The sequence below is a fragment of the Bacillus rossius genome, chromosome 2 (assembly GCF_032445375.1).
Source record: "Bacillus rossius redtenbacheri isolate Brsri chromosome 2, Brsri_v3, whole genome shotgun sequence".
Classification (NCBI taxonomy): Eukaryota; Metazoa; Arthropoda; class Insecta; order Phasmatodea; family Bacillidae; genus Bacillus; species Bacillus rossius.
Window position 1 is genome coordinate 112,472,066 of NC_086331.1, and position 27,131 is coordinate 112,499,196.

At 35.5% G+C, this 27,131-nt stretch overlaps 1 protein-coding gene across 6 annotated transcripts in view; it reads right to left on the reverse strand.

The window, feature by feature from the left end:
* The window catches only part of LOC134529625 (solute carrier family 41 member 1-like), a 51,223-nt gene extending 25,206 nt beyond the window's left edge, over positions 1-26,017 (reverse strand). The window contains exons 1-5 of one of the 6 annotated variants that reach the window (XM_063363921.1): positions 25,717-25,894; positions 15,260-15,404; positions 9,785-10,103; positions 5,970-6,149; positions 3,155-3,299 (exon numbers count right to left, since the gene is read on the reverse strand). In XM_063363921.1, coding sequence (XP_063219991.1) covers positions 3,155-3,299; positions 5,970-6,149; positions 9,785-10,078 — 619 coding nt within the window. In that variant the 5' untranslated portion in view covers positions 10,079-10,103; positions 15,260-15,404; positions 25,717-25,894. Of the gene's footprint in view, positions 1-3,154; positions 3,300-5,969; positions 6,150-9,784; positions 10,104-15,259; positions 15,405-25,433; positions 25,604-25,644; positions 25,901-25,996 lie in introns of those variants that run through there. The other 5 variants (XM_063363923.1, XM_063363925.1, XM_063363920.1 and 2 more) reach the window with 5 other exon arrangements.
* Between the last annotated feature and the right edge of the window lie 1,114 nt (positions 26,018-27,131).

Sequence of the window (27,131 nt, forward strand, 5' to 3'; positions counted from 1 at the left end):
AAAGTCCTGGGATTAATCCTACGTGATATTACAATAAATAAAACACAGTTTTACAAACATTATTTATTACATAAACACTTGCAGAAGTTAGCAATCCAGAATGCATTTAATTTTAATTGGCTTAAACTAATTTTCAGCTCCAAATGGATCACTGAAGACAGTGTCCAGCCACATTCTTTTCCCATCAAGTTTTTTTTCTTCCAGGCATAGTTTCTCGATACTATGTTTACAGAATGCATCACTTCATTGGAATTGAAAATGGTCAAATTCATTGTCCTGAAAGAAACTTCTTCACTGGTCCAGGAACGAAGTTTCCGGTTTACTGCACACGCATTCCAACCCCAAGTTATATTATAAAGATCTGTGTGTTGCTACCTCATCCAAGAAAAGTCCCAATTTCTTTGGACTCACTAAAAGAAATAAGATAATAATAGTCTTTCGAAATTCCACCAACTGCAGATTTCACCAAGTAGAACCCATTAACCTGTATGCGCCTAGCACAGCCTTAGATTTACATACATGACCAGGTGGCGATGCGATAGGTTGCTGCACATCTGTTTTGCTACTAGAACTTGTACGCATACCAGTTTCCAAATTAAAACTGTGGCTGTGAAATTTACCCAGGTCGTTCCACAATAGGCAAACAAACTTCACCTTTACATTTTTTTGCGTGTTGTCTCAAAACATCAATACGAGTGAGCCAAACATGGCACTTATTGCAACAAAACATCATACGAGAATGATTCCTCACATATTTGCTCTTCTAGTGTCTCCATACATCATGGCCAAATGTGAATGACATATCACAGTAGCTGCAAGGATGTCTAGTCGATGACGACAAACCAGTAAATGTTACTGCTGTTGTACCAATTCCAGGTTTATACATAAGCACACCAATGCAACGTTGTTGTGCCAAAATCAATATTTTCTGCTGTGCAGCATCTTTGCATGTCTTCAAGTTTTATGAGTTTGAGTGAAAAATGTTGTAGACTTATTACGTTAATCAGCTTCAGATTGGCAAGTATTATTTGTCTACAAACTTCTTGTAATAACTTATCTTGTTGTTGATGAAAGTCTTAGAAAATTTCACTCTCAGAAAAATAAGACCAATATGCAAAGAATAGGACCATTCCTAATTGCCTACTGAAAATTATAAAAAGTAGAAAAATTATAAGGTCTGCTTCTGACCTGCAGGTGGATAGGGAGTTGGGAGTTGTCTAGGTCACAGTCGCTGGCTGCTTACAGTAAAGAACTGACACAAGAAAAAAATTTCTTAATGAGTTTGTTTTACAAAGCAGTCCTTAACCATGAATCATAAATGATAATAAATTTTGCACAATCACATCACGGAAGTTAACAGATCAGATACTATCAATTTTACCAGTTCAATGTTATTTTTCAGATTGGTTCAGACAATGGTTTTAATCTTCAAACATGACAGGGCCCAAAAATGTTAAATAACTATAGTCAAACTTCTTTAATGCAAACCTGGACTTATAAGACAGGCACTTTGTAATGATATTATTAAACAAACTAAACACTATAAAAAACAGAACCAACTATTTGTTTATAGAAATATATTTGTATAGGCTACTTCATGCTACTTCACTAAGTATTTTTAGCGTAAGTTAAGTTATGTTTAAACTTCACAGCCTTTTATAAAATTAGTTTTAGATAATCAACTATTACACATGTGTAACAAACGTAAATTCATCTCAATCCCACAAGCATACGCAATCAAAAGCAAAGTTACGATACCTCAATTTTTTTATAAAAAATATTTTACAATTTGTAGCTATTCGAGTATAAATGTAAATTATAAGCAAATTACTTTAATTTAAAATTAAAAGCTTAGCATGTACACACACCACTTCAGTTACCAACACTAGCACTACAGAAATTTTTTTTTTTTTTAAATCTAGAATTATAATATCGTTAGCTGTGACATCATATAACTTTGGCAGAATATAAGTTTATTTTAACATTAGTAACTGAGATTTAGCATGCAAATTTTTAATTATGTTTCTGCATTAATTAATTCATACTAACTAATAATTTTCATGATCAGCACAATGGGTGAATAAAAAAAGTTTGTATTTCATATTAACCATATTTTGTAACAAAATTCTTCAACATGTGAGTTTTGTATTCAGTAGTTTCATATTAATGAGGATGAAAGTACTAACTTAGTTACTAATGGCATTGTTTTACTTTTGGCTAAAATTTATCAGCTGGCAATATATTTGCAAGTTTCATGTTTACCATCAGCGTTACTTTTAGCATTAGCAAAAACTAAAAAATTAACTACCTACATATGTTGAGGTGTAAAGTAAAACACACCAAGCTAACGCTTGGACTTGATGGACATTGCCCTGCAAATGGAAAAGTTACACTAGTGAAATTTATACCCCAATTGTTATGATTCACACACCAGACGATGGCAAGCAACTTTGCGAGTGGTTCTTACAAGGTTCAAACAGACCATAATCGAACCGTATGGCTCGCCGTATGCCAGTCTCATCGCATGTTATCTGTGCCAAAGACATAAATATTAATCTCCCATTACATGAATTTGCGCTATTTTAACTCATGCTATGCAAGTCCCAGGTATACTTTAGTTTCTAACAGAGCTAGTGTCAGCTGAGATCTTTAGCTCAAGCCCACACTGCAAACATTTTCAAATGGAGATTCCCACATAGGTGTAGCTGCAGAAACAACTGTGGCGTAGATTTCCCTCTGGTTGAACTCAATTTTTAGCTCGTTTTCATTCCCCCTCTGCATCATTCACACCGCAAGTCAGCCTGGACAGGGCTGTCCCTAATAGAGCCTGCTTCCTATGATTTCATTCCTACTGACCATGCCTCTAGTGGGATCATGGACACGTGTTCTTTCAAGTGAGCACAATGTTGGCGACACTTGGCTCAACAGTTTCAGTCCAAAGGAAGACAGCTCTAAAGAATGTCATTAATGATTTGTATGTCATTCACATCCACCACTCATGGCTGCCTCACAGGTTCCGGCACACCTGAAAACCTACAGGTGAAACGTACGCAAGACACACAGTTCATACATGTATGCTCCTTGTATGGAGAGTTGTATGAACCTGCCTAACATAAACTGTTGCATAACATGAGGAAAATGACCACTTCTTTACCTAGAATAAAGCTGGCCATTGAGGCGGTAAGGATACTACTGGCGCACAGCAGTAGAGCGTGACCAACATCAAACTTTCCCGTGGGAACCCAGCCCATCACCACTGCAGCAACAGCTGCCAGCAGACCAACTACTACTGCTTGACACTGAAACAGAGACCAACACTTTCCTGTAACTGTCACCAGTTCATCACATCACCAAACTTGTACGAAACAGTACATCTATTATTATGGTCATTGTATTGTTTTCACTTTCAACGTTCACTCTGAACTAATCGACGGAGCTCCTACTAACATTGCAACCAAATAAAAGGAACACATTAATAGTAATAATAATAAAAGACCACTGACAATTTCCTCAGTGTGTTCAACTGATATCCAGGCAATTAAGGAACACAATATAGAAGCACAGAAGGTAACATGACTTTCATTGCAAGGAAAAAATAAAGCACCAATCCTTCAGAAGTAAGGGTGTATTCCGGCAGCTCAGCCATGATGACATATTCAAGGGTAGAGAGTGAGCCTTGTGAGGCTGTACCGAGAAAGAAGTCATTGTACAATTGCACTCAGCTCCTAAGCCATGAAAAGGAAACTTTTAAGCAATTAAGACTGATTTGCTAAAAAAAAAAAATACATTTTAATTAAAGCAGTGCCTTGATCCATTTTCAAACAATTTCTGCATCTCCTATAGCACTACAGGTTTACTATTTGGAAGTGTTTTTTCACCTGTTATATATGTATTTCAATGTCTGTCAGTATAAAATTTGAAAATTTATGAATATTTAAAAAAGGTAGATGTGACTGATATTAGATTACATAATCACACCACTTTTAAATTTTAAGTTAGTGTCGCACAGTTAATAAATATACACATTTTTGTAAGTAATGTATTTGACAATAAGCATTGATTTATTTAAGAATACTACAGCCACCAACCCTTGAGCCTGATGTGCCATTTATCCTGCTTGGTGTGTTGTGTGCATTACTGGAGTTTGTTTTACTAATACTGTTTCAGTATCATTCATTCATGTTTAATTAACCATTGTTTTCTGTTTCTTTTATGATAATACTTGTTAAACATTTCAACTGCCAAATGCTTAGCACCTAGCAATATCAAACTTAGCGTAATTCAGAGATACTTTGTTTGTAATTGCTTTGCAAGCTAATGAAGTCTTTTCAAAGGAGCAAATATACGGTAAGTTTACATAATAATTGTTTTATATGCATTCCTTTTTAATATTAGTTGACATTTCCCTCGATCAGATTCATAGGCTAGTTCTCCACGCGTCAGAACACCCTGGGAACACGTCATCTTCAGCCTTAGCAGGCATTGGATGTGATGCAGTAATATCCCCACTCTCTTTGTTTGCAACCAGACTACATGGAAGGATCTTGGCCTTCAACAAAGCCAGTCTGTGCTAGTGTTTGTTCTTTGTAACATTAAATATCTCTAATTTAGTGGTACGCGAATGAATGTTGGAAACTGAACCATCTCCCAGTTCCCTACCTTTGTGAAAGGGAGTTAGCGCACCACGAGAATGCCTAAAATGGTCATAAAGCGAGTGCATTATCTACTACAGTATTCTGTGCACATTGCAAGTTATTCATTAGGGAAAAACTGGTATCAGAAAACTCTATGAAGGTCAGACCTTTTCACTTAAAAACCATATGGGAGAAATCAAGCTGTGGGGTAAGTATCTAAGTTGTGTCTAACCCATTCTTCAAATGCTTACACAAATTCCTGAGCTACAGCCCCCTATATCAAAAAACTGATATTTTGCATGGATATAATTTTGACCATTTCGAAAAATCTTGACCACAGTTAATTTCCAAGTTCAAGGTTAAAGCACAAGAGCACTACGGGAAACACTGGCTGGTGCACAAAATTATGCATAACCTCAACCTGCAAGACTCTGGATCAAGTATTCGTTTCCTTTGTCAGCTTGCCTCTGTAGAACTTATGCAAACACACTTTTGTTTTATGGCTTAGTAAAAAAAATTAATGTGCGATGCATGTTGTTCTGCTGCCTTTAAGATTTAGTTCCAAACTCTTCATTAAAGTGAGAATCACTGTTTTAAAAACATTCACTCTCCAAACAATGTAACCATGAGATGATTCATGATAATATTACTATCATTCAGGCATCAACCGTTTGTGTTACATACTATTCACAAACATGCTACTGGACTATCATGAACAGTTCTGAAATGGCCGGTTGTCTTCTGAAGCTCTTAATGCTGTTTGATGGTCAGGGCAGACAGCAGCTATAGCTTTGTTTCCCCTGTATGTGTTGAGATGACTTGATTTTTGTGGCCCAAACTGGCTGTGTTCCAGAAAGTGCACCGATGATGAAAATCTAACAAAGTACCCCGGATGATTCTGCTGTGGTTCCCACTACCTTTCATCTCCAACACTGGAATCGAAATTCTTGACCAAGGAAAATCCTAAAGTGGTTGGATCTCAAACCTGGACCTCTCATCCACCATTCATGCAGCTTAACATGAAGACCAGAGGGTTGGACATAATTACTCAATCAACTAATAAACACAGTATCTTGTTCACAGCTTTCATTTCACACGGCTGCTTTAACACATTCTGGCCAAATTTATGGAAAAAAAGATTGAGGTGATAATGTTTGCAGTTCATTTGTATACCTGTATATGAAACTTTCATAACCGTAATTGTAACATATTGTAACAATGTTCTAGGTAAGTATTAATAAGACAACAAAAAATCTCAAATGCAACATGATTGGCACTTTAGTAAAAATTTCCTTAAAATTAATGAATCTCGAAAAACAATTGAAAAAAACCAACCTGTATTAATGCCAAGTTTGCCATTATTAAACTCCACTGATCATGCCTTGTGTCCATGTACCCAAGATTTGCCTGGGTGGAGAGACGCGAAGCAAGCGTCATCTCCAAATTGCCTTTCAGACCAAGAAGAGCCGGAACTAAAATGAATACTTCTGATACAACTTGAAACACAGGCCAGTGCTGAAAAATAAATCACTACAGTAAATATCTTTCAAGAAAATTCCACTTAAGAAAATTACCTAATTGTAAGTTTAAAATGGTTAGCACTTAACATATAAATACATACCAAATACACACAATTTTACACTTTTAGTAAGTTTTCTCTTTTAATAAATATACATTTCTAAGTACCTTGAGAAACTTCTTAACAGGGTTTTACTGTATACATTACAAACCTTTCTTCGGCCCATTTTAAATAAACCTAAAAATATTTGTTTTTCCTACAACACCTTTGTTTTTCCATGGCAAGTCCAATTTAAAATATATGTTTTATTATATCCCTAATTGAAAGTACAGTAATTTCTTGATTGTGTGACTAATTCAACCAAGTTTATCAAGCCTTGGTAAGCCGTGTGTTTACAATGAATGTGCCAATGGAATAATGGGGGGTACAAAATAATCTCAACAAACAGTTACTTACTCACAAATATTAATTCTAATCTTTCATTTCCTGAAACCACCACTGGTTCTACAGCTAGAGAAGCCGGTCAGCCACCGTAAAAATATAAAAAAAAAATGCCCTAAACTCAAACATCTTTTTTTAAAATTCACTTTAACACAAATATTCATTGACAGAATAGAAAGACTGGGCAATTAAGAATTACTTCATTTGATATTTATTCAGATTATAAATATCTCTGTGCAACTACAAATATTAGTAGCAATAACTTTCTGTATCTTCCATTAAAAATTTTGTATAAAATAAACTGGTGGCACCAGAATCCAAGGTTACCGAGCTTGAAGGAATATACAATGGGTTGTCATCCAAATTTTACTGGTTAGCACTCAAGGCATGATTTTTTTTTTTTTTTTTTCAAAATGTACTACTAGCCATGAACACAAAATGACTTCTAAATAGAAAAGAAGTAGATACTGCCTTAAAATATTTTCAAAGGCTCTTTCAGCAAATGCTCTGTCTGAATTGAAACCAAAAACATACTTTATGAATTGTTCTGGGACACAAAGGAAGTATTTTACATGTGGTTATAACTTCAATGTAAGTGCAATTATCTGAGAACAATCATACAAGAATCCCTAAGTGCAAGAACTGTGTGAAGATTGGATAGTTATTTACGAGCAGTGAGCATCTAGTTCGGAGTCGAAAATACTCTTAGAAGTATTTTTCATATTCTGTTTTATTACGCAGAGAAGACATAAAACACAAACAAGAATTATTTACATGTTGCAGTGGTGCAATAAAGGTTTCAATAAAACACCCGTCTTAAAAAATAAGTACTGTATTAAATATTTTTTTAAAATATTAATTTATCTCCCTTGCATTATTTTTAAACACATTTATTTTGTAGCAAATGTTTAAAATGAATCCACATTTATTATGATCTGTTGTATATAAATTACTTATTTTGATATAAGAATCACTCTCATGTATAGTAAGCAAATTCACAAGAAATATAGCTATCACAGAGGAACTAAAGATGCTGCTTTATTAAGAAGTTGTTAAAAAATTGAAACTAAGGAAACTATTTGATAATATTAGTTTACAGTTTTTTAAAATATTAACCAGAGAATGTTGTGGTATATAGGAAAATTTTTGTACAAGAAACAGTTATACATAAAACTTGCAAAATTATTTGTGGTTATTCTAAGACTAGCCATTTAAAATCATTAAATAACTCAGAGTATTTTTTCTACTCTCAGGTAGAAATGATTTGCTATGCAATAGCAATAAAGAATACAACTAAAAATTGTACAGGAAAATAAGGATTTAAATGAAACAAATATAAGCCATTAAATAAATTAGCTTGCTTAATCTCAATGATATCTTTATCTACATAATTACCATAACATAATTAACTTTAATTTAGTAGTATTATATCTATGTCATATAACATTGTTATAGTAAAACTGAAAATTTGTTCTTTTTAAATTAATTAGTTATGCAACATAGTTAATTAAATTGGTTTCCAAAATGTTCATTTCAAATACAAAAGGTACAGATTAAAAGCTTTTTGAAACTCAATAGAGATTTTTTGTAGGAAACAACCTTCTTAACCTTAAAAAAAATGCAACACATTTTTAATGGTACAGTACTTGATTTGTTGCCATGTTATTCATATGAAGGACACTAGCAAATTGTCAGCTTCCAAGCTCATGCAGTACAGCAACGTATTCACCTATCACTAAAATCTTTTCATTAATTTCCCCCATTCTATTGGCCCTCGAAAATCAAAGCTTTCTAGCGACACAATCTGGCTGAACAGCCATTCTCATGCTATTACGATTTTACTATCTCGGTAATATCAAATGTACTTCAACTGCCAGCAAATACTGTGTTTGTTACACACTTCCTGAATTATTCTCAACTAGCCTAACATTACTACACCACACCTGACACCCAGTCATGTAATTTACTACACTGATATACACTACAAGCTGTCCTCATTATGCATCATGGCCATACTCGCCAATGTAACCCATGTCCGCCAACCTTACATAGTCCACATATTTTCCCATACCACAAACTGTCTCAAGTTTCTTCACTTTTAAATGTGGATCCAATAAATGTATTTATTTCATTCTATTTTAGAGGAAATTAACGCCTATGCCTTATGCTGGACAGCTAAGTGAGAAATTCCAACTTGAGTGCTTCCTCCTGAATGTTGAGTCCAACATTATATCATTGTACCACTCACTGTGAGAAAATATGTCTGCTATTATAAAACAAATACAACTGGCTTGCACATAAGCAGGTGTGTATCATTTTCACTTGGAAGGGGGAGGACAGGAGGATTTCCTAAAAAAAAAACATTTCATGACTCCTGGAACTCTAGCTCAATTATTTTAATGGTGAAAATAATGAGGTTCGCAGTGCCGGTGCTGGGATGGCATGCTGTCACAATGCTCTGTGTAAATAATACTTTTTTTTTAATTAATTAATTTTGAAAAATTTAAAAAAATCAGACAATATTTAGATACTTCAAAGAATGTAACACACTTTAAAAATTTTTTTTATACATTTTTCATAAGTTGTGGCCAATTTGATTAAGAAATTTTTTGAAATGTTATTTTTCAAAAAAAGTGGTTTATTTAAGGAAGTAAGTGGAATCAAATGATTTTGCTTCGTGTAAGTCTTAAATCTTGATACAAACATATTGATCAAGTTTCCATCAATAAAGTATAGAATTAAATTTCCTTTAAAATTAATATTTTATCTTATTCTGCATATATCGGCGTTATAAAAAAATTAATTTATTTGATTTAACTTGTGAACATGACAGTTTACGTACTATAAAGGGAAAGCTTGTGCTCTCTGTGTTTTCGTTAGAAACATATAATCCCACGTTTCTAAATTTAGGGATTCACAATTACAACTGAAGTGATGAAACAAACACTGCACAAACGGGTAGGAAAACATTCCTCGTGAGAAACCAAATGTGTAAATCTCATGAGGGCCACGGCCAGCACTTGGTGTTGGGGGAAAAATTCACATGCTCAAAAAGTTACGCATTAAAAACCAAATCAACACTTTGAATCACCAGAACTTCCGATCCGACTTATCAAGATGCAAAACTTTATAAAACTAACATGTTTATTGTCTACCAGTGAAAAATAACAGAAAAAAAAGTGTTATTTACCTGAACAACATCAAGGACTAATCCTGCTCCAACCATGCCCAGACCTGCGACCACAAAAGGAACAAATACTTGAACAGAAATTGTCCAGACATTTTCTTTTTGTTCAGGAGTCTTTGGTATTGTCGTCTTCAACTGCGTCACATTGAGTAACTCGTGGGTGTCACCATCAAATTCTCCATGGTCCCCATCTGAATCACCATTTACTTCACTATATGAATCCATTTTCCTTTGATGGTGCCGTCTAGTAATGTCCAGACCAGAAATATAATATTCGCTCAAACTTACTGCTGGCATAGTTACACTTGCTCCAATTTCAACTCTGTAAAAAAAAAAAAAAGTAAAATAAAGTATTTCATTAGGGTGTTCAAAACAATATATTACAAACTCTCATTCATCTGTGTTAATTGAGACCAACCTATGCCCAGATAATTTCCATTTCACGGTAAGGGCCCTTGAATTTGGGTCAAAGCATATATTTGTCTTCAGTAGAATTCTGAGCACAAGTAAAGTCTTTGTGAATTGTGTTTCAGTTTATTAGAACGTAAACAATACTAGTACTGTGTCGCCATGCTGTCTTTCTCCGTCTACTGGAGAGGCAGCAGTCACCCCCCCCCCCCCCTGTTTTATTTAATTTTTCTCCCCCTCTGCCGCAAGTTATTCTTTCTTCGCAGTTTCTTGCCATTCATAAAACTAGCACGCAGAGAAACTTGTGCAAGGCTGGTGGAATATATAAGTAGCACTTCAATACACCATTTCTTCGAAGCGTGCTTTTCACAGACCTAACATGAGAATGTTTCCATAAATCAAAGAGTGATACAGCAATATGTGCCCATCTTGCAGAGCCATGGCTGCAGTGTTCGTCATGAAATGTTGCTGTTACAAGCATGGGAAATAAATATGAGAAAACGATATTGTTGGTGTCATGAAAACCTGTCGTAAAAGACACGTTAAGATTGCCTTTACTTACGTTGCTAGTTCACGGTCATTTACAACAGCCAAAGAGGAAAAGTTAAATCAACACTGCTCAATATAAGATTGCGCACACCGTGCACACACAAATTCTGGCTAGTTTTTTTTTTTTTTTTTTTTTTTTTTTTTTAGATTTTTCCCATGTCCCTTCTTCCAGCCAAATGCCGGCCAAACACGTCACTCACCAGGCGCCTGCCAAAGTACAGTAAAGTGGTATAATGGCCTTGTGAAACAAACCAGACAGTGACTGTAGATGTGAAACAGCAGTCAGGTTTAAAGTGTGACAAATGAGACAGCTGAGGGGGTGGGCGACACGAAGGGTCAAAGGGTCAGACCAAACAGCTTTCTGACATGGTAACAGGATGGTTAAAAATATAGAATGGCCAAGGTAAGAAGTGCGCCAAGTGATGCCATCCATTTTTTTTTACAGCTCCAGAAACTAACAAACTAAATTTAAGCACGGATAACTCAAAAACCGGATAATCCAAGCTCGGATAATTAAGAGTTTACTGTCTGTGTGTGTGTGTGTATTATATATGTTTTCAGTCATGTTAAAATATTTCCTGTGACAATTTATGTTGTATACACACACATACACATATGTATGTACTTATGTATACATATGAAGATCGCATGATAATGAACAAAGGTTTGGATTATTTGTATTATATTTAAATACCCAAAAGTTACATTAAATTAGTTTTGAAAAAATTTTCGAAACCATTTAAGCTGCGGAAACATAATTTTAACATTAACATAATTTCCAGAATGAAATTAATTCAAACAAATTTTCTCACAAACAAGTTACATTTTTTATAAGCTGAATACTTTAACCAATCAGAGTTAACAATATCAAGCATTAGATTAACTATATACAGATGAGTCTGAATTTGACCAACCAACTTCAGCTAAAGTTCATTATGACAAAGTAAGTTAAAAACCTATATGACTTATAGTCTCACTTGCTTCCCAAGGTGGTATACATCTTTGAAGTTGAAGCTGAAAAACATTTTTAGTGAAATAATAGAGAATATATTTAAGATTGAACACTGAGCATCTACATAATGTTTGATTAAATAAATTTCTAAACCCACCACAAATTTTGTGGTTGTAGAAAAATTATTTAATTGAAATAATTGGGGGTAGTAACAAATCACAAAAATATGTTGAAAATATACTGTTTTCACCAAATTATTTCAACTAAATAATTTTTCTACAGCCACAAAATTTGCAGTGGTTGTAGACCACAATTAAATTACACATAATTCAGATGTGCAGTGTTCCATCTTTTAAATACTTATTAAATTATTAAAAATGTTTTCAGCTCCAACTTCAAAGGCATATAGCAGCCTTGGGAAGCATTTTAGACCACAGTCATACAGAGGTTTTCAACTTATATTTTCGTAATGAACCTGCAGCCGAAGTTTGTCGAATTCAGATTCACTCTGTATAAATAACAAGTAAGCAAAATAATTTGATCAGTAATAAGCATATTTGATCAGTAATAAGCATATTTGATCAGCTAAAACTTTATGAAAATAAAAAATTGATACCTGAAACACCAACCAAATTAACTATGGCTTTATAGTAACAAGTTAGCGAACAATTGATTAAACACATTTAAATTTAATTCCAAAAATAAAACTTTTTAATACATTTAATTCAGATTTGTGTGCTGCGGCCAGCTTCACTATGGCCAAAAGACTTGAGAGACGTTAACGGCAGCTCCCCTAGGAAAGGTGTTTTAACTAGTTAATTTTGTTAATTATATTTATTGCTGTTACACTCCTCAGTCTCTCCTGATAACTGAGGGTAACTAGTGGATCTTTGGTTTCAAAAGGCAAGATAATGATTCCGTCTAGACATTAGTACCTCTGTTTTATTTTACTTTTGATTATTTTAATATTATTAAAAGAATGGACCCGCCCTTATTAAACAATTAAATATATCTTTAACACAATTAAAATAAAATTCGTAACAATAAACTGAGTCGCAGTCCCAGGATCTTTTAAGTCCTAGTGAAAAATTGCTGGCTGTCTGATCTGTTCAACGTCATGATTCCATGCTAGTCCAAAAAGGTTTTGAAAACTGAAGGGCTGGACGAAGTGGAACAGTTGACGGTACGTCAGAGGGCCTTAGTCATCCGGCCCGTGGAGACTGATCTGGTCCTTGGAATGTGTCCGGTTCTTGTACCCTGGTCCGGTACTTGTACCCTGTCTGTGAACAGAGCCAAAACACATATGTTCAGGACTGATTCACAGACAGTTGGTGAAATAGGCAGAAAATGCCTTCTAGTCACGATGATGGTTGGGGAGTAAAGGTAGTAAAACCTCACCAAATAGGGTGATGTCTTCCAGGATCTGCCCGGGTGTTGAGCACACGAACCCGTGTGGACGTTTCATGATTTAAAAAAATTAATTATTTATGATGACTATAACATGACTACTCGAGCTAGATCTACACGGACTGACTAACGCTTAAACACTACCGTTGTGGGAATCATCCTTTGTCTAGTCGATCACATCTTAAAAGAAAAAACGGAGAGGCGTCCTGATGATATAGATGCAAAGCAGTCTGTCCCGAATCGCGGCGCGCAGTAAATTTGGGGCGGCAGCGACAGGTAATGAAAAGGCGATGTTAAAGAAAGAAAGGGGGGAGGCTTCGGCTTTCGGACCGAAAGGTTCCGAAGATTACCGAGGGGCTTGTCGAGAAGTACTGACTTCGATATCTCGAAGTTGGTGGTACTGCCAGATGTCAGCGCGACCTACTGAGGTGTGTCTGAACCAAGTAGAGGTCGACTCACACGAGGCGACTGCTAGCAGCATGTGGCTTATGGAGCGGACTAAGCCAGCGCTCTGGTGGCCGGGGAAGGAACTACGGGGTACTGGTTACTGCGGGAGATGCCAGAGGGCAGGCGTTCAGTGGGCGTTCAATCTCCCAGGGGAAGTGATTCGCAAAACTACCGCCAGGACTGGAGGCCTTGGGGACAGACCGACCCTGGCCGGGGTTAGTGGCCGGTCAACGCTCTGGGCCGGTGTTCCCAGGAAAACTTGGAGAGGGGGGAGGGGTTAAAACTGTGATGCCAGTGGGAAAGAGGCTCTACTGAACACGGAAGCGTGACTATACGTTGGCGAAGATGGCTCGCGTCAGGCGAGGTCTTAGAATTAGCCTGCTCTGAGAGCTTACAGGATATAGCAGTTCTCGTCACGGATCGGAGGCAGATTACAGGCGACATTCGTGCGCCAAGGCGGGAATAAACGGATACCAGTCTGACTCGCAAAGGCTCGGTAAAAATTGGATCTAGGGCTGGGAAAAATTGGGGAGACAGGTCTGCCAATATTGAATGGGAGTGTACAGGAGGAGGAAAATGTTTATGTTCTTGCAGCAAAAGAATGACTGGAGACATTATTTTTTAAAAATTCAAATTTAAAATTGTGCCAAAATACTAGTTGGCCGCACATTGCTTGGTTATAAATTTTAAGTAATTTTTAGTTTATTTTAGTAAATTAATTTTAGTTAATGTTTTGTTAATTTTTTGGCACATAAGCGCCAATTACAACTGTCTAGTTATTTTTAGGTAAAGTTGGCAGCCTGGTTTTAGTTATGTTAAGTTTTTAATGCTTTTTTTAGTTTAAATTGTTTTAAGATTTTTTGTTGATTTTAGTGTAACATATATTTTACATGAGGCCTAAAATATGTGGGCAAGTATGAACTTTAAAATACGTTAATTAACTTGCGCAACAATAAAAACTGTTTGCACATCCCCGCCGCCAGACGCGGTAGGAGAGGGGGGTGAATAGTGACATGACGAGTGTGACGAGGCACTCACGAGCACCCATCTGACTGGTGCGGACGTGTGTGTGTTTGCTGGCTGCAAGGACGATAGCAGCGATCGAGCCGGGCTGTATGGGAGCGTTAGCTAAACTGAAATAACTTTATGAAAAAGTTACGTAATTGAAATGCACGAGTTGAGAGTACCAGACGGGGATTTGGTAAGCAGAATTCGTGGTGAGCAAGTGTGTGTGCGCCCGACCAGCCAGTCTATAAGCCGGGCATACCTTCTAGTAGCTGCTTGGTGGATCATCAAAAATCCAGTTTTTGGCACTGGGTCAGAAGACCTGGTTTTCGCGACATCTTCAATGAACAAGTAAGTCATCAGCTCCTTCACCTACCAAGCCCTTGCATTCCCGTGGACGGAATCAGTTGCTATGTTACATGGTGACCCAGTTTGACTGTACGAGTGTTGCGACCTCATGTAAATTGGTCGCACAAGGGGACCGCCCAAAAACTGATACATTTCATACAAACATTTTTTAAGAAAAAGTTAAATTTTGCTAACCAAAGAAGTCACTGGAAAAGGAAGAATAAGTATGAAACCAGATAAGAACGATAAGCAAACTTTAAATTTACTAGGTCAGAAAGACCAAAATGCTGAAAAGATTCCAAACATGTAAGGTGATTATCAATTCTGAAAACAATTACACGATAATACATTAACATTCTTACCTGGTACAGAATCAGTATATGAATACTGGGATCTGTGACATGACCATATTAAAATACAGTAGACTCTGCTTCACTTAGGACAATGTAGGAACTACTGTGTAGCTACTTTGCTTCTGCATGTATTAGCTACAGCTCCACATCCTTCCTGGAAAAAACAACACACACATGGCTTTAAAAAGAGAGAAAAAGTTAAGTTTTTAATTAAAAGTTGTATTATTGTTAATTTAAGAAGAGCTGGAAAGTGATTAACCAATCCACACATGTTTCTTTCTTTTTACTTCTAAAAATGTTTAACAAAGAAATTCCTATATTATTCAAAACATTATTTTTAAATGTAAAGAATAAAAATAGGTACTGACAGAAAAAAAAAACTTTGAAATTTAAAATTTTAATGCATCATCCTTTTAAAAAATAAAATTATTATAGTTTAAAAAACTAAAAAACACACTTTTATCAATTGTATTTTAAAAAGTTGAAGAGTTCCACTATCCACATCCTGGCTCCAATCATCATATCAATTCTATGGTACCGAATTACTGTTTTGTCATCTGGAACACATGTACTTTCAAACTTTCAATTCGAGACAACAACTATAAATAGGTTAAAATCCACTTCCAAGATTTGTTTACATAGTTCATTAATTAGTTACAAGTGCAGCTAATAAAAACATGTTAAAAAAGTTCCTGACATTAGACTTGTAAAAAATATTTGCCTACTTTCTTCAATGACAGCTGACAGGGCTCATTTATTAACTTAGATTTTCTTTCTGTTGCTTTGTTCAAAAGATTGGTGAACATGTTTGCCAAAACCCTAACATTTTGTTTCAGAATTTTTTTTTGTCAAACAAATCATTTGATTAGTTCAATATATATTTCAGAGTAATGCTATAAATCTATGAAAAAAAGTAAACGTAGAATTTAACAGTAAATGAATATGCACAGATTATGTATACCTTACTAGTTAACTGGGCCTAATTTTAAGATATTTGTTCGTTAAAATTTCTCAAAAACTTATAATTGTAGGTAGCAATTTGTCATGGCAAAAACGCAAGTGAGTTATACCTTGCTTTATTTACTAACAAGTTGTGATTCATTCCCTTCCCTCCCTAAAAAAATTTAAATTTTACCCATGTGTGCTACAATTCAATCATCATTTTCTAACCCTACTGCAATGTTATTTAGTTTACTAGGGCATTCTGATGTGAAGTCCTTAGATGAAGTTTTGTGAAAAATTTTATGGATTATGGCATTTTAAAAGAATTCAGTAAATGTACTAAATTTTTCAAATTTTTAACTGACTCCGAAGATTGAAAACAAAATTATCTTAAAAAAATATAACTCATTTTAGAGTTTTCTAATTTGTTGTAGCCTCAGTATATCTGTAGTTATTAGAATCTTTATATAATAAGGTATTGAAAAGGTGGAAAGAACATTAAATGTGACTGGTATATCTCTTGAACAGAGAATTTTTTGAATAACTTTTACAAAGCAATTTTTGTTGCATTTTACACATGCAATTGATACTTGGAATTTCACTATTATGAACTGACACACACCCACACCTATATACATATGTACCTATAATATATACTATATACCTTTAGAGTTGATGATGGTTTTGGCATCTAGGGACCATGACAATAAAAACTAGGAAGAAAATTTTCTCTCAGTCTCATTATGGATATGTTTTTCAAATCTAATTGAAAAGTCATTGATTATTGGTCATTTTTCCATCATGAGGTAATGGTAAAAAGTGTCAGTGAGTTAAACTGCAGGCGTGGCTCTTGTTTGGAAACAGACAAAACCAAAATTGGGGAAACGTAAATCAAATAAAAGAAATGTCATTCAGGGGCATTGAAATTTCAGTCGATTTGAAACATACTAATTGCATTTTTCTTGTTCTCATCAAGGATTACGTAAGGAGAACTGTTTTTTTCTTCATAAAGGAATTCATAATGCTTGGAATGACTATAATAAGTGACTGTTGGCCGACTTATAAATATGTTTCAAATCATAATTATGAACACCTATGGTTAATAATATTTAGAATTTTGTTAGTGCAGACACAAAGACAAATCTCTAAAGAAAGATAGAGGTGACTATGATGTCATAAGCCAAGCCTTCCACCTTGATTTCCCCAGAGAAACTCTTTTTGTTTGCAGCAGCTGTAGCTGTTTTAATCATTAATTTGCATTCTTCAGTTACTGCTGCTACACACTGTTCGGTGGTCTGCTTAAGCTGAGCAAACTGCAGGATTATTAACTCTTCATGTTCAGCTAGATGCTGTTATTGTTGGGCCCAATTTTGATCAATACTTTGCACTTTTCCTCCTAACTTTGTGCTGGTTTCTTCCTTTCTCTTCATTTTTTAATGAGCTGCTACTAATTCAATCAGCATATCTTCTTGGTCCCTCTTCATCTCTTCAGTTTCAGCTTCATGGAGTTCTTCACTTTTTCTTGGCTGATTTTTCAATCTTCATTTAATTCTTCAAGTTCTTCTACCACTCATAATTTTCTCTTGGCCACTCATTTCCTTTTTTTACTTCATTCTTAATTTAATACGGAAAACCATCAAATTCCCGTTTTCCTGGGCTGCCATCTTCCTCGTCAATATGTACTGACAGACTAATTATTGATGTCACTTTTGTCCTTATTATAACTTACACCCAAATTTAAATTTAAACCCTAATTGTAAATATTATATTATTAAATGATGTTATTTTCAGTAGCATGTTTGTGTTGTTTTATTTGCACCATGTTAGATATAGCAAATAATGTTTGTGTGATTGTCATTTGAGTTGGAAGCATTTGTGCCAAATGTAGGGAAAAAAGTATGAAAATGTTGATTTCCTAACTGTTTTCGTATTTTGTTTTTGCACATCTACATGTTTGGTTAGATTATGTGAGTGCCATTTAAAATATTGTGAATTTGTAAATTCTCCCAGAAAGGTGTTTTTTTTCCCTTAAAGAAGCTGCATGAGCGTATGGCAATCTTCATATAACTTCAGATCTATTCAGGTGCCTGACTCCATGTCAAGAGAATCTTAGGTTTCCCTAGCTGAAAAGATACATCAAATGAGTTAAGCTGTTCCAATAAAATTTTGTCTGTAGGTTATTTTCGTTGTGTGTGGTTATTCAGGCTGTCTGCCAGAATTTTCATGAAATATTACTTTACACGTTGAAAGTCACTATATCATTTCATAAAAAAATATCTGAAAAGGATGTGTTTGAGTACTAGTAATGTTAGTTGATTATCCCGCATAAGGGCATTTTCAAATTCCAACTATATTAAGAAGAAACATTGTAGTGGAAAGTGCACTGAGGCCCAGGAAAATTATAGGGTCAAAACATTAAAAACGAGAAAGTATTGACGCTGACCCAGACTATGCCGTCCCTTAAGCCTTAAGCCCCAGGTGCCTTGCCCCACTCCATACCTCCTTTCCCCCACCAATATCCTCTACGGCCTGCCATGTATTTCAAACCTCCTGCCAGCATGTGTGTGTGTGAGAGAGAGAGGGAGATAGAGAGAGAGAGCATGCGCAGGTGCAAGTTAACCATTACAAGAGGCATAGGTAGAGTCTGTGCTACATCTCTCATAGTATTTTACTTAAATTTATTATTTTTATTGTACCTTTCAGTTTTTAGTCCACGCCCTGAGTGTTCATGATTTCAGGTAAAATATAATAACGGATTTGGACCATGCACCAAGTGAACTGAAGGCACCAGCTCAGAGGAATATTTATGAAACTTTATAATACTGCCATTATTCAAGTAAAGGCTAAACATGGTTCTAATGTGCTTCTTAAAATTATGCACTCATGTTTTAAAGGGTTTAATTTGTTTAATCTTTACCAAAAATACAAATATGACCTAATGGTTAGTTTGTAGTGGAGAGCGGGGGGGGGGGGGGGGGGGGCAGCTTCCTCTTACAGCCATTACACCTCGTCTCAGCATCAGTCCATCATCACCACCTTTCGGAGCCGTAATCGATCGTCGCACATTGTAACTTTCAACACTTGGTAAACTAACCCACCATCTATATTAAAATATCCAAATCTTTTGTTGCTGCTTTGAGACCAGCTGTGAGAGGTGGAGCACATAACCTAATCATTTAAATTCCTTTATGGATTCTTATCTTTGTTTTAGACTAACTCTAGACCAGGACAAACGGTTATGTGCAGTAGGCTTTTTAACCACTTAAATTTTTGTTATATGGATTTTATTATAAAGTGGCGTGCTAAAAAAAACCCTCTTACTAGAATCTATTGTTTATCTTTCGAGTGACCATGTGTTCGGCTGCGAGACTGAGGCCTGTGGGATGCCTGGAGAGCCCACTTAGTTACCATCCGTATACACACTAGTCATTGATCAAGTATATTATTTGTGAGAAGATTTTGAGCCTAGCGCCACATGGACCATGTCACGAACCTAAGTAAGAGTAGTAGCCGTGACGTGCCCTTCCACGTGATGGCACTCTTGCAGACGCACCGCCGTCCAAAATTCTTTAATTTCAAATTGCTGATATTCACCCTCATGTCATTATGAAAATGAAAACTATTTAAAACAATACCTATAAAAATGATTAATAGCCTCAATTTTGATATTTTATCATCAATATTCATTCTTTTTAGATTTAGTAAACAAAAAATGTATCGTCAGCTTTAAATCCCTTTAAAAATACATAATTTTATCAAACACAATTACTTAGAATAAAAGTCAATTTTGTGATTTTATGTACAGTATTTTTTAAGTTGCTTTGCTAAACTACCCAACCTTATCTTATGTTATTATCACCTAGTCAGTCACAAAACCTCTTAAAAAAACTACAAAAAAATACTCGTAAAAATTAAAAAAACTGACACAAATGTTAAGTAACACAAATACACACATTAAAAAAACTCACATTTTCTGCAGAACTATCAGTTGTTAGTGTGGCCAGCACATGCATTATCATAAAACTAGAAAAATAAGTGATGTGCCATGAAGTAATTAAAATATTTGGTGGTAAATTTCTACAGTCGCGGCTTTTCCTTAAAAACAGTATTTCAAAATTCCTATTGGATTCCGAGAAACTCCCGTTTATAGAGGTTTACATAGGCAGAATGTGCAGTGACGAAGCCGCCGCCATGTTGTTATTGAATAATGTAGCCAAGACTGTTTTCCACGTGAAATGGTACCTGATACTGTTGCTGCCGCCCTGCTATTTACTTTATAATAGCGCCAACACAATCCTATTGTTCTTCAGAGATCCTTAGGAATACAACGTAGCCGAGGCTATGTCTGTACCTTAGGGCCGGGGCCAAGACTGTTCTCCAACCTAATTTATTAGTTTAAAACCTTTGCAAAAGTTGCCAGCTTTGTGCATCTGTCACATCAGTAGCTTCGTTTGTTCCCCATTCTCTAGAGCTGCTGCCCCGCGTATTCATTGTTTTTCTTTTGTACGCACTGTCTGCTAGAAAGCCGATACATCACTCTGCGGCGCTGCCGAGTTTGCAAGAGTTCAGGTGAGTGTGTGTTCAGCCAGAATGCGAGACGGTTGAATCGCGCTGATGTTAGGCCAGTGATAGCATTTGTGTTAGTCACAAAGAGTACAGGACATAGGATACGCATTAAGCAAACAGGATATACAGTCTGTAAGGCCTACCTTACCGAGGTGAGCTGTGCGGTGAGTGTTTGCAAGCGAGGTCTTAGGTTCAACGCATCATATCTAGAAGCCTGAGTGACCGTAACGGCCAGGGCAAGCAGGCGCTTGGAGGGGGTTAACCTTGTGACTGCGCATGCGCAGAGCGCTTGCGAGGGGGTTGATCACGTGACCGCGCATGCGCAGAGCGCTTGGGTTAGGCTCATACTATCGGACCAGAAAATATAAACCTTTTTCTGTAGTTTCTGTGCAGGATTCAGCCAGATTGGACTGTCCTATTTTGTTTGCGCTTAGTCATCTGAATTAGCTACATTATGTGCTTTTGGTGTTGTGATTAATTTATATTAAACATGGTTTTACTGTAATCGGTCCGGACTTGAATACACTTTGTCTTATTGTTACTAGTGTTAATTTTGTCTTGTGAATACGTGTGTTATGAAACACTTACGAGTGCGTGGCTAAATAAATTAATTTGTTGTGTTTTGTTATCACGATGCCACCGATATTATCGACGGTGAAGGGGAAGAACTGCATTCGCAAGCCTGTGAAATAATTTATAACTAGCTGCAGTATCAGATGTAGCTAGTAATTGTCTTCTTAATTCGAATGTCAAGTATGCAAAATAATTTATATCACTTTCAGATCCCGACAGACGTTCTGCAAATGTATATATCTAAAAATTGGTGGTCTGTATGTAATCTAGACTCTATAAAGCACTATAGAAAAAAGCTGAAAAATAAGAGATTACTAATATTGAAAAGATTCCATTATTTAGCTAATGCTCGGCAGGCATTGCAATGCCTAATTCAGTTTTGTTTTGTAATATGTTTGAAGTAGTTACACATATACAAATCATCTATCCATCTCTCTAAATATATATTTATCTCTATATATATCTATATATATATATGTATCTCTCTATATATATTTTTCTCTTTATATCTACATATATACATACATACCTCCCACTATCTCTATCTCTTCTATACATAAATCTCTATATAGATCTATATATCTATATATCTCTTTATCTAACCCATTTCATTCGCTATACCTCGCTCTATCTCAACTTATCTCTCTGTGTGTATATATATATATATATATATATATATATATATATATATATATATATATATATATATATATATGTATATATATATATACATATATATATATCACTCTCTTATCTCTGTCTTTTTTTTAGTTTTAAATAAATTGTGTCATGCGTGCGCACTAATACAACAAAAACAGACGAAGTGCCGCTATATAATATTAAATAAACACATTTTTTGAAATGATTCATGCTCCAACTATTACAAAATAGTTATACTGTCTCAGAAACATTCACGGGCATGTGCATAACAACTCACCAAAATTTCATCGCAATCGGATGAATGGTATAGGAACGCATACGGCACAAACGAAAATTAAAGACATGACAAACGCATCAAATGATGGTGCATTTAAAATTAAAGGCAACTCTATCTATTGACGAAGTTAAGAACAAAACTGTTATTAGCACATTTATTTTGCTAGCCGCTGCGAGCTCCACTAAGCGGGCTGGTCTCACCAAGGAGAAAAATATGAATTTGCCAGACCTTACTATGTGTATGATCGTGTGGCAGACAAAGAGAAATGACACTCACTCAATATTTGTATGTCTATGACCTATGATTTTTTCTGTTATAAAATGAAATTATCACTTTTTCACTCCCTTAGGGATGGAATTTCAAATTAATATGTGGTCTATATGTTATTCTGATGTATAAGCTATATTATTGCAAAGTTTCATTAAAATCCATTAAGTAGTTTTTACGTGAAAAAGTAACAAACATCCATCCATCCATTCATTCCATACTTACAAACTTTCGCGTTTATAATATTAGTAGGATGTATTGTCATTCATGAAGAATGAAGCTAAAACTATAGAACCATCTATTCCAAAAGAAAAGGCACAGTTCAGGACAGCTGCAGCTACTGGCGTGTCTCGTAGCGCAGTGCAGAGAATTAAAGTGGAAGCAAAAAAGTTGAGCATCGGAGAAGGATGTTCTTTCGCTACACCTGATAAGAAGAGACAGAAGACATGTAAATACAACATAGATAATTTTGACCAAGCAGTACTTCGCAGAACTGTATATAATTTTTATGTAACTGAAAAATGTGTCCCCACAGTGGAAAAAATATGAATAAAACTGCAACAGGACATTTATTTCCAAGGTTGCAATGCAACTTTACAGAAAATTTTAAAAAAGTTTGATTTTCGGTGGCGAAAAACTAAGTCGCAACGTCTCATTTTGATTGAAAAGTCTGATATACGACAGAAGCGAATCGAGTATTTGAGAGATATACGACGTTTCAGAAACGAAAATCGTAATATTGTGTACATGGACGAGACTTATGTTTTGTCATCCAATGTGCAACAGAAATCCTGGAGTGATGACTCAACCCACGGCCTGTCGACACCTGTTTCTAAAGGACAAAGACTAATAATGGTTCGTGCTGGCGGTGAAAATGGTTTTGTCCCGACATAATGCCTTAGTGATGTGAATCTCAACAGGCTACAGGAGACTACCATCACAACATGAATCAACAAAACTACGAAAAGTGGGTAAAAGAAAAACTTATACCCAATATTCCTGCTAGTACTGTTGTTGTTCTAGACAATGCACTGTATCACAACATCAAAATAAATAAGTCGGCAACATCTAACTCGACTAAACACGACATGCAACAGTGGTTGCGAGAGCATGGTACCTTTTGCAGATGACATGCTCAAGCCAACACTTTACGCAATTACTAAGCAGCATAAGCCAAAGCAAACCCTTTATTCAGTAGATGAAATTTTGAAATGTTACGGGCATACAACACCGCGTTTGCCACCATATCACCCTGACTTAAATCCCATCGAAAATATATGGGCAAAAGTTAAAGGCAAAGTGGCATCGCACAATGTAACCTGTAATTTACGAGACGTAAAACAGCTCTGCGAAGAAACATTTAATAGTATGGGGGCAGACGACTGGAGACCATACTGCGAGCACGTGAAAAAACTTGAAAACGAGTACTACGACCTGGATGCACGTTTCAACATACAAATTGATCCCATTATTATTAACCTAGGAAGTGTGGACAGTGACAGCGGCAGTGGTAGTAGTGATAACGACTGTAATACGGGTTATTCAAGTGACGAAATGGAAGGCATCGCCCCATTGCCAGCGAGCAGCGAATAAGTCAGGTGAGAAGTCAATGTTTTTAGTTACAATATAGACTCGATGGTTGCCTCCCCACCTTGTTCCCTTCATCCTTTGTCGCACCCCCACTACTGTAAATCTGTGGCGTGTACCATCCAAGCTTCTAGATATCCTGCGCCTACTGTACAGTTGACTTTTACATAACTCGAAGGTTGCTTAGGTTGGGTAATTAAAATATGTACAATTTACAGAATAATAAATTGCTGGAAAAATTGGCTTTTAACTTATTTTACAGGAACGTAAAATTACATTTGTCTCGGTTATAATTAAATGTTTGGTAAGGTCTGGTCGCATCAGGTCAGTGAAATTTAAAATACTATACAGTATTGAAAAGGTATGGTTTTATTCTGACTGAATTATTTACTCAGTGTAAATGTTTTTTTTACCACACAATTTCCTTGGCCTTCATTGCCCTTCCAACTAGTAGGGATTTCGAATTAAGTATGAATTTAAAAAAAAATGCAGTTTCGAAAACTAAAGAACATCAATACTTAGTTCTCAAAAATTACATTTTTTGACCTTTTGCCAAGGTAAAGCCATGACTCATCATATTCACCCAAATGTGAAATTATAAAAAAATATGCAATATTGTGCTTCTCGAAGTTCAAGCGAAGAGGATACAACTAGCACACCTGCCTACCTGCAGGAGCATTATCACTATACATAGAACACTTTCTCTTCAAATTTCACTTAGTTATTTTTCTTGTTAAACTGTGTAAAGTTATTCATTATAATTAATTCAAGCACAATTCAATTCATATTTTTTTGATTGATATACAAAAACAAGCAAATAAAAATCTAAAAATTAAATTTTTACTTCCCGAATTTTTTTAATCATGTTGTAAAATAGCAAAGCATTATTATTATTATTTATAATCTGAAACAGAATTATTTCCAGTGGCATGTTCATAGGATATGATTACCGCATAAGTTGTGAAAGCCCAACTCCAGGAGTTAATTCAAATGACGAATGTTAAATGTTAAAAAGGTGAAATGTATTTAAAACTTAATTAATTAATAATAAATGTAGCTGACCTAACATAACCAACTGTTCTATCTTCTTTACAGTATTTATAATGTGACTAAACTAACCAACCACTAAAAGGGAAAATTGGTTGACTATTTGGAGTATTGCAATGCAGTTTAACAAAATGACTAGAAAAAATGTCAGGAAGTACAATAATGCTATTTCTAATTTTTATTTGCTTTTAACTGTATTCGCAACTAGCTCAAAATACTTAGAATATATCGAGTTCTTAAAAAAAATTTCATTGCATGGCCTACCACAAAAACGAACGTTTATACATATTTTTCTTCCTTTCCAACACTTAGCACAAAGGTGGTTGAATTTTAAAAACAAAAAAATCTGTGTGCTGGGACAGTTGAACGAAGTATTTGTAGGTACTAAAAATATATTTTCTCGGCTTTAACTTTGTTGCTTTTATTTTATAAGCAGTTAGTTATATTTAGCTATAACTAAATTTGCCGGTCTCACCTTCCAAGTATTTCTCCCATTTTCCAACCACTTGTACGTTATTATAAGAAAATACAAAATCATCAGAATTACCTATGTTAGCTGCCACAAGCACTTCTTTATTTTCAGAACTTATTTCTCCAAAACATGTTTTCATTTCAAAACACTCAACACGTCAGACATAATCACAAAGTAAACAGATGCTTTTTTTTTAATTACTTTCTCTTGTTCTATTTAAATATAAAGGTGCAAGATAGAGTAGTGTACGGAAAGATTAGAGGCAAAAAAATAAAACTTAATTTAATGGCGATATTCCAAGACATTAAGATAAGATTACATTGTATTGTTGGAAACCAACTGTAACCTTACTCACAGGACGTATTCCAGAAAATGTCCAAAACGAATCCTTGTAAGGTACTGCCAAGTAGAATTGTCTGCTCGAGATTTGTTTGTTAGGCGTACCACTTCGCGTACCTGTGTCATGTTGGCTGTCGGAAGAATTGGCTGTGAACTGAACTAGAGCCCTACCATTGAGGAATTGCAAGAAATGCCACTAATGAAAAGGATATAATCAGGGCATTAAAGAAGCTACTGAATAATACTCCACATTGGCTGTGAACTGCCGAGGCGAAAGCATGTTTCGGGAGTGTGTGGGTATGTGCCAGAATGGAATTGAGCTTATAGTTCAGGCCATCATTCGGTCTGTCATATTTGTATATGATATTCTTTTTGTGTGTCATGTGCTATTCAGTCAAGTGAGCTGGAAAATAGAACGATATATCATGTTTTTACATCGAAAGATTAATTCTCTATATTTTGTAATGGTTTTATGTGAGAAACTAAAGTTTTCATAGCCCTGGTATTCGCTAGGAAATAATGAAAAAATATTGTCAGTATTTAATGCTCAGTAACACTGGTAGTAGTGAGTTAATATTTACCAGAATAATATCCAGCGACGATCATGACAAGTACAGCATGCAGTTCGTGAAGAGTACTTGGGCTGGTTAGTAGCTGGTCAAACTGGGTGAGCTAGGCACATCGCCGATGTCATCAAAACTGTAAGTTGACTTTTGCATGTTCTCTTGCGGAGTGCAAACTATCCTCGGTTTCTTATTGAATTACTTAGCGGAGAAAATTGTATTTGAACACTACATTTTCAATAATTCTTTAATCACCCTGCCCGGCAAACTTCAAAATCAAGACAAGAGCTGATCCTGTCTGGGGAAAAGTTAGGGTAGAGCTAAGTCTCATCTTAGAGCATAATGTTAACACATGGCTGACAGGGGAGCAGGAAAAATTGATGGAGATGCTGATTTGAGGCTTAGTAGACTATTTAAGAAATTACGGTAAGGCCATTTCTGGTAGACTGTTTTCATTAACATGAGATTGCTGTACAAAGCTCTGCATCCGGCATGGCTTGTTCTCTGCCTGTAGCCAGAACTTGGGCACGGCACGTGTCTGGCTCTAAGCTCTCGTAAATGACCAGCCATGGATACTACAGTACTAAA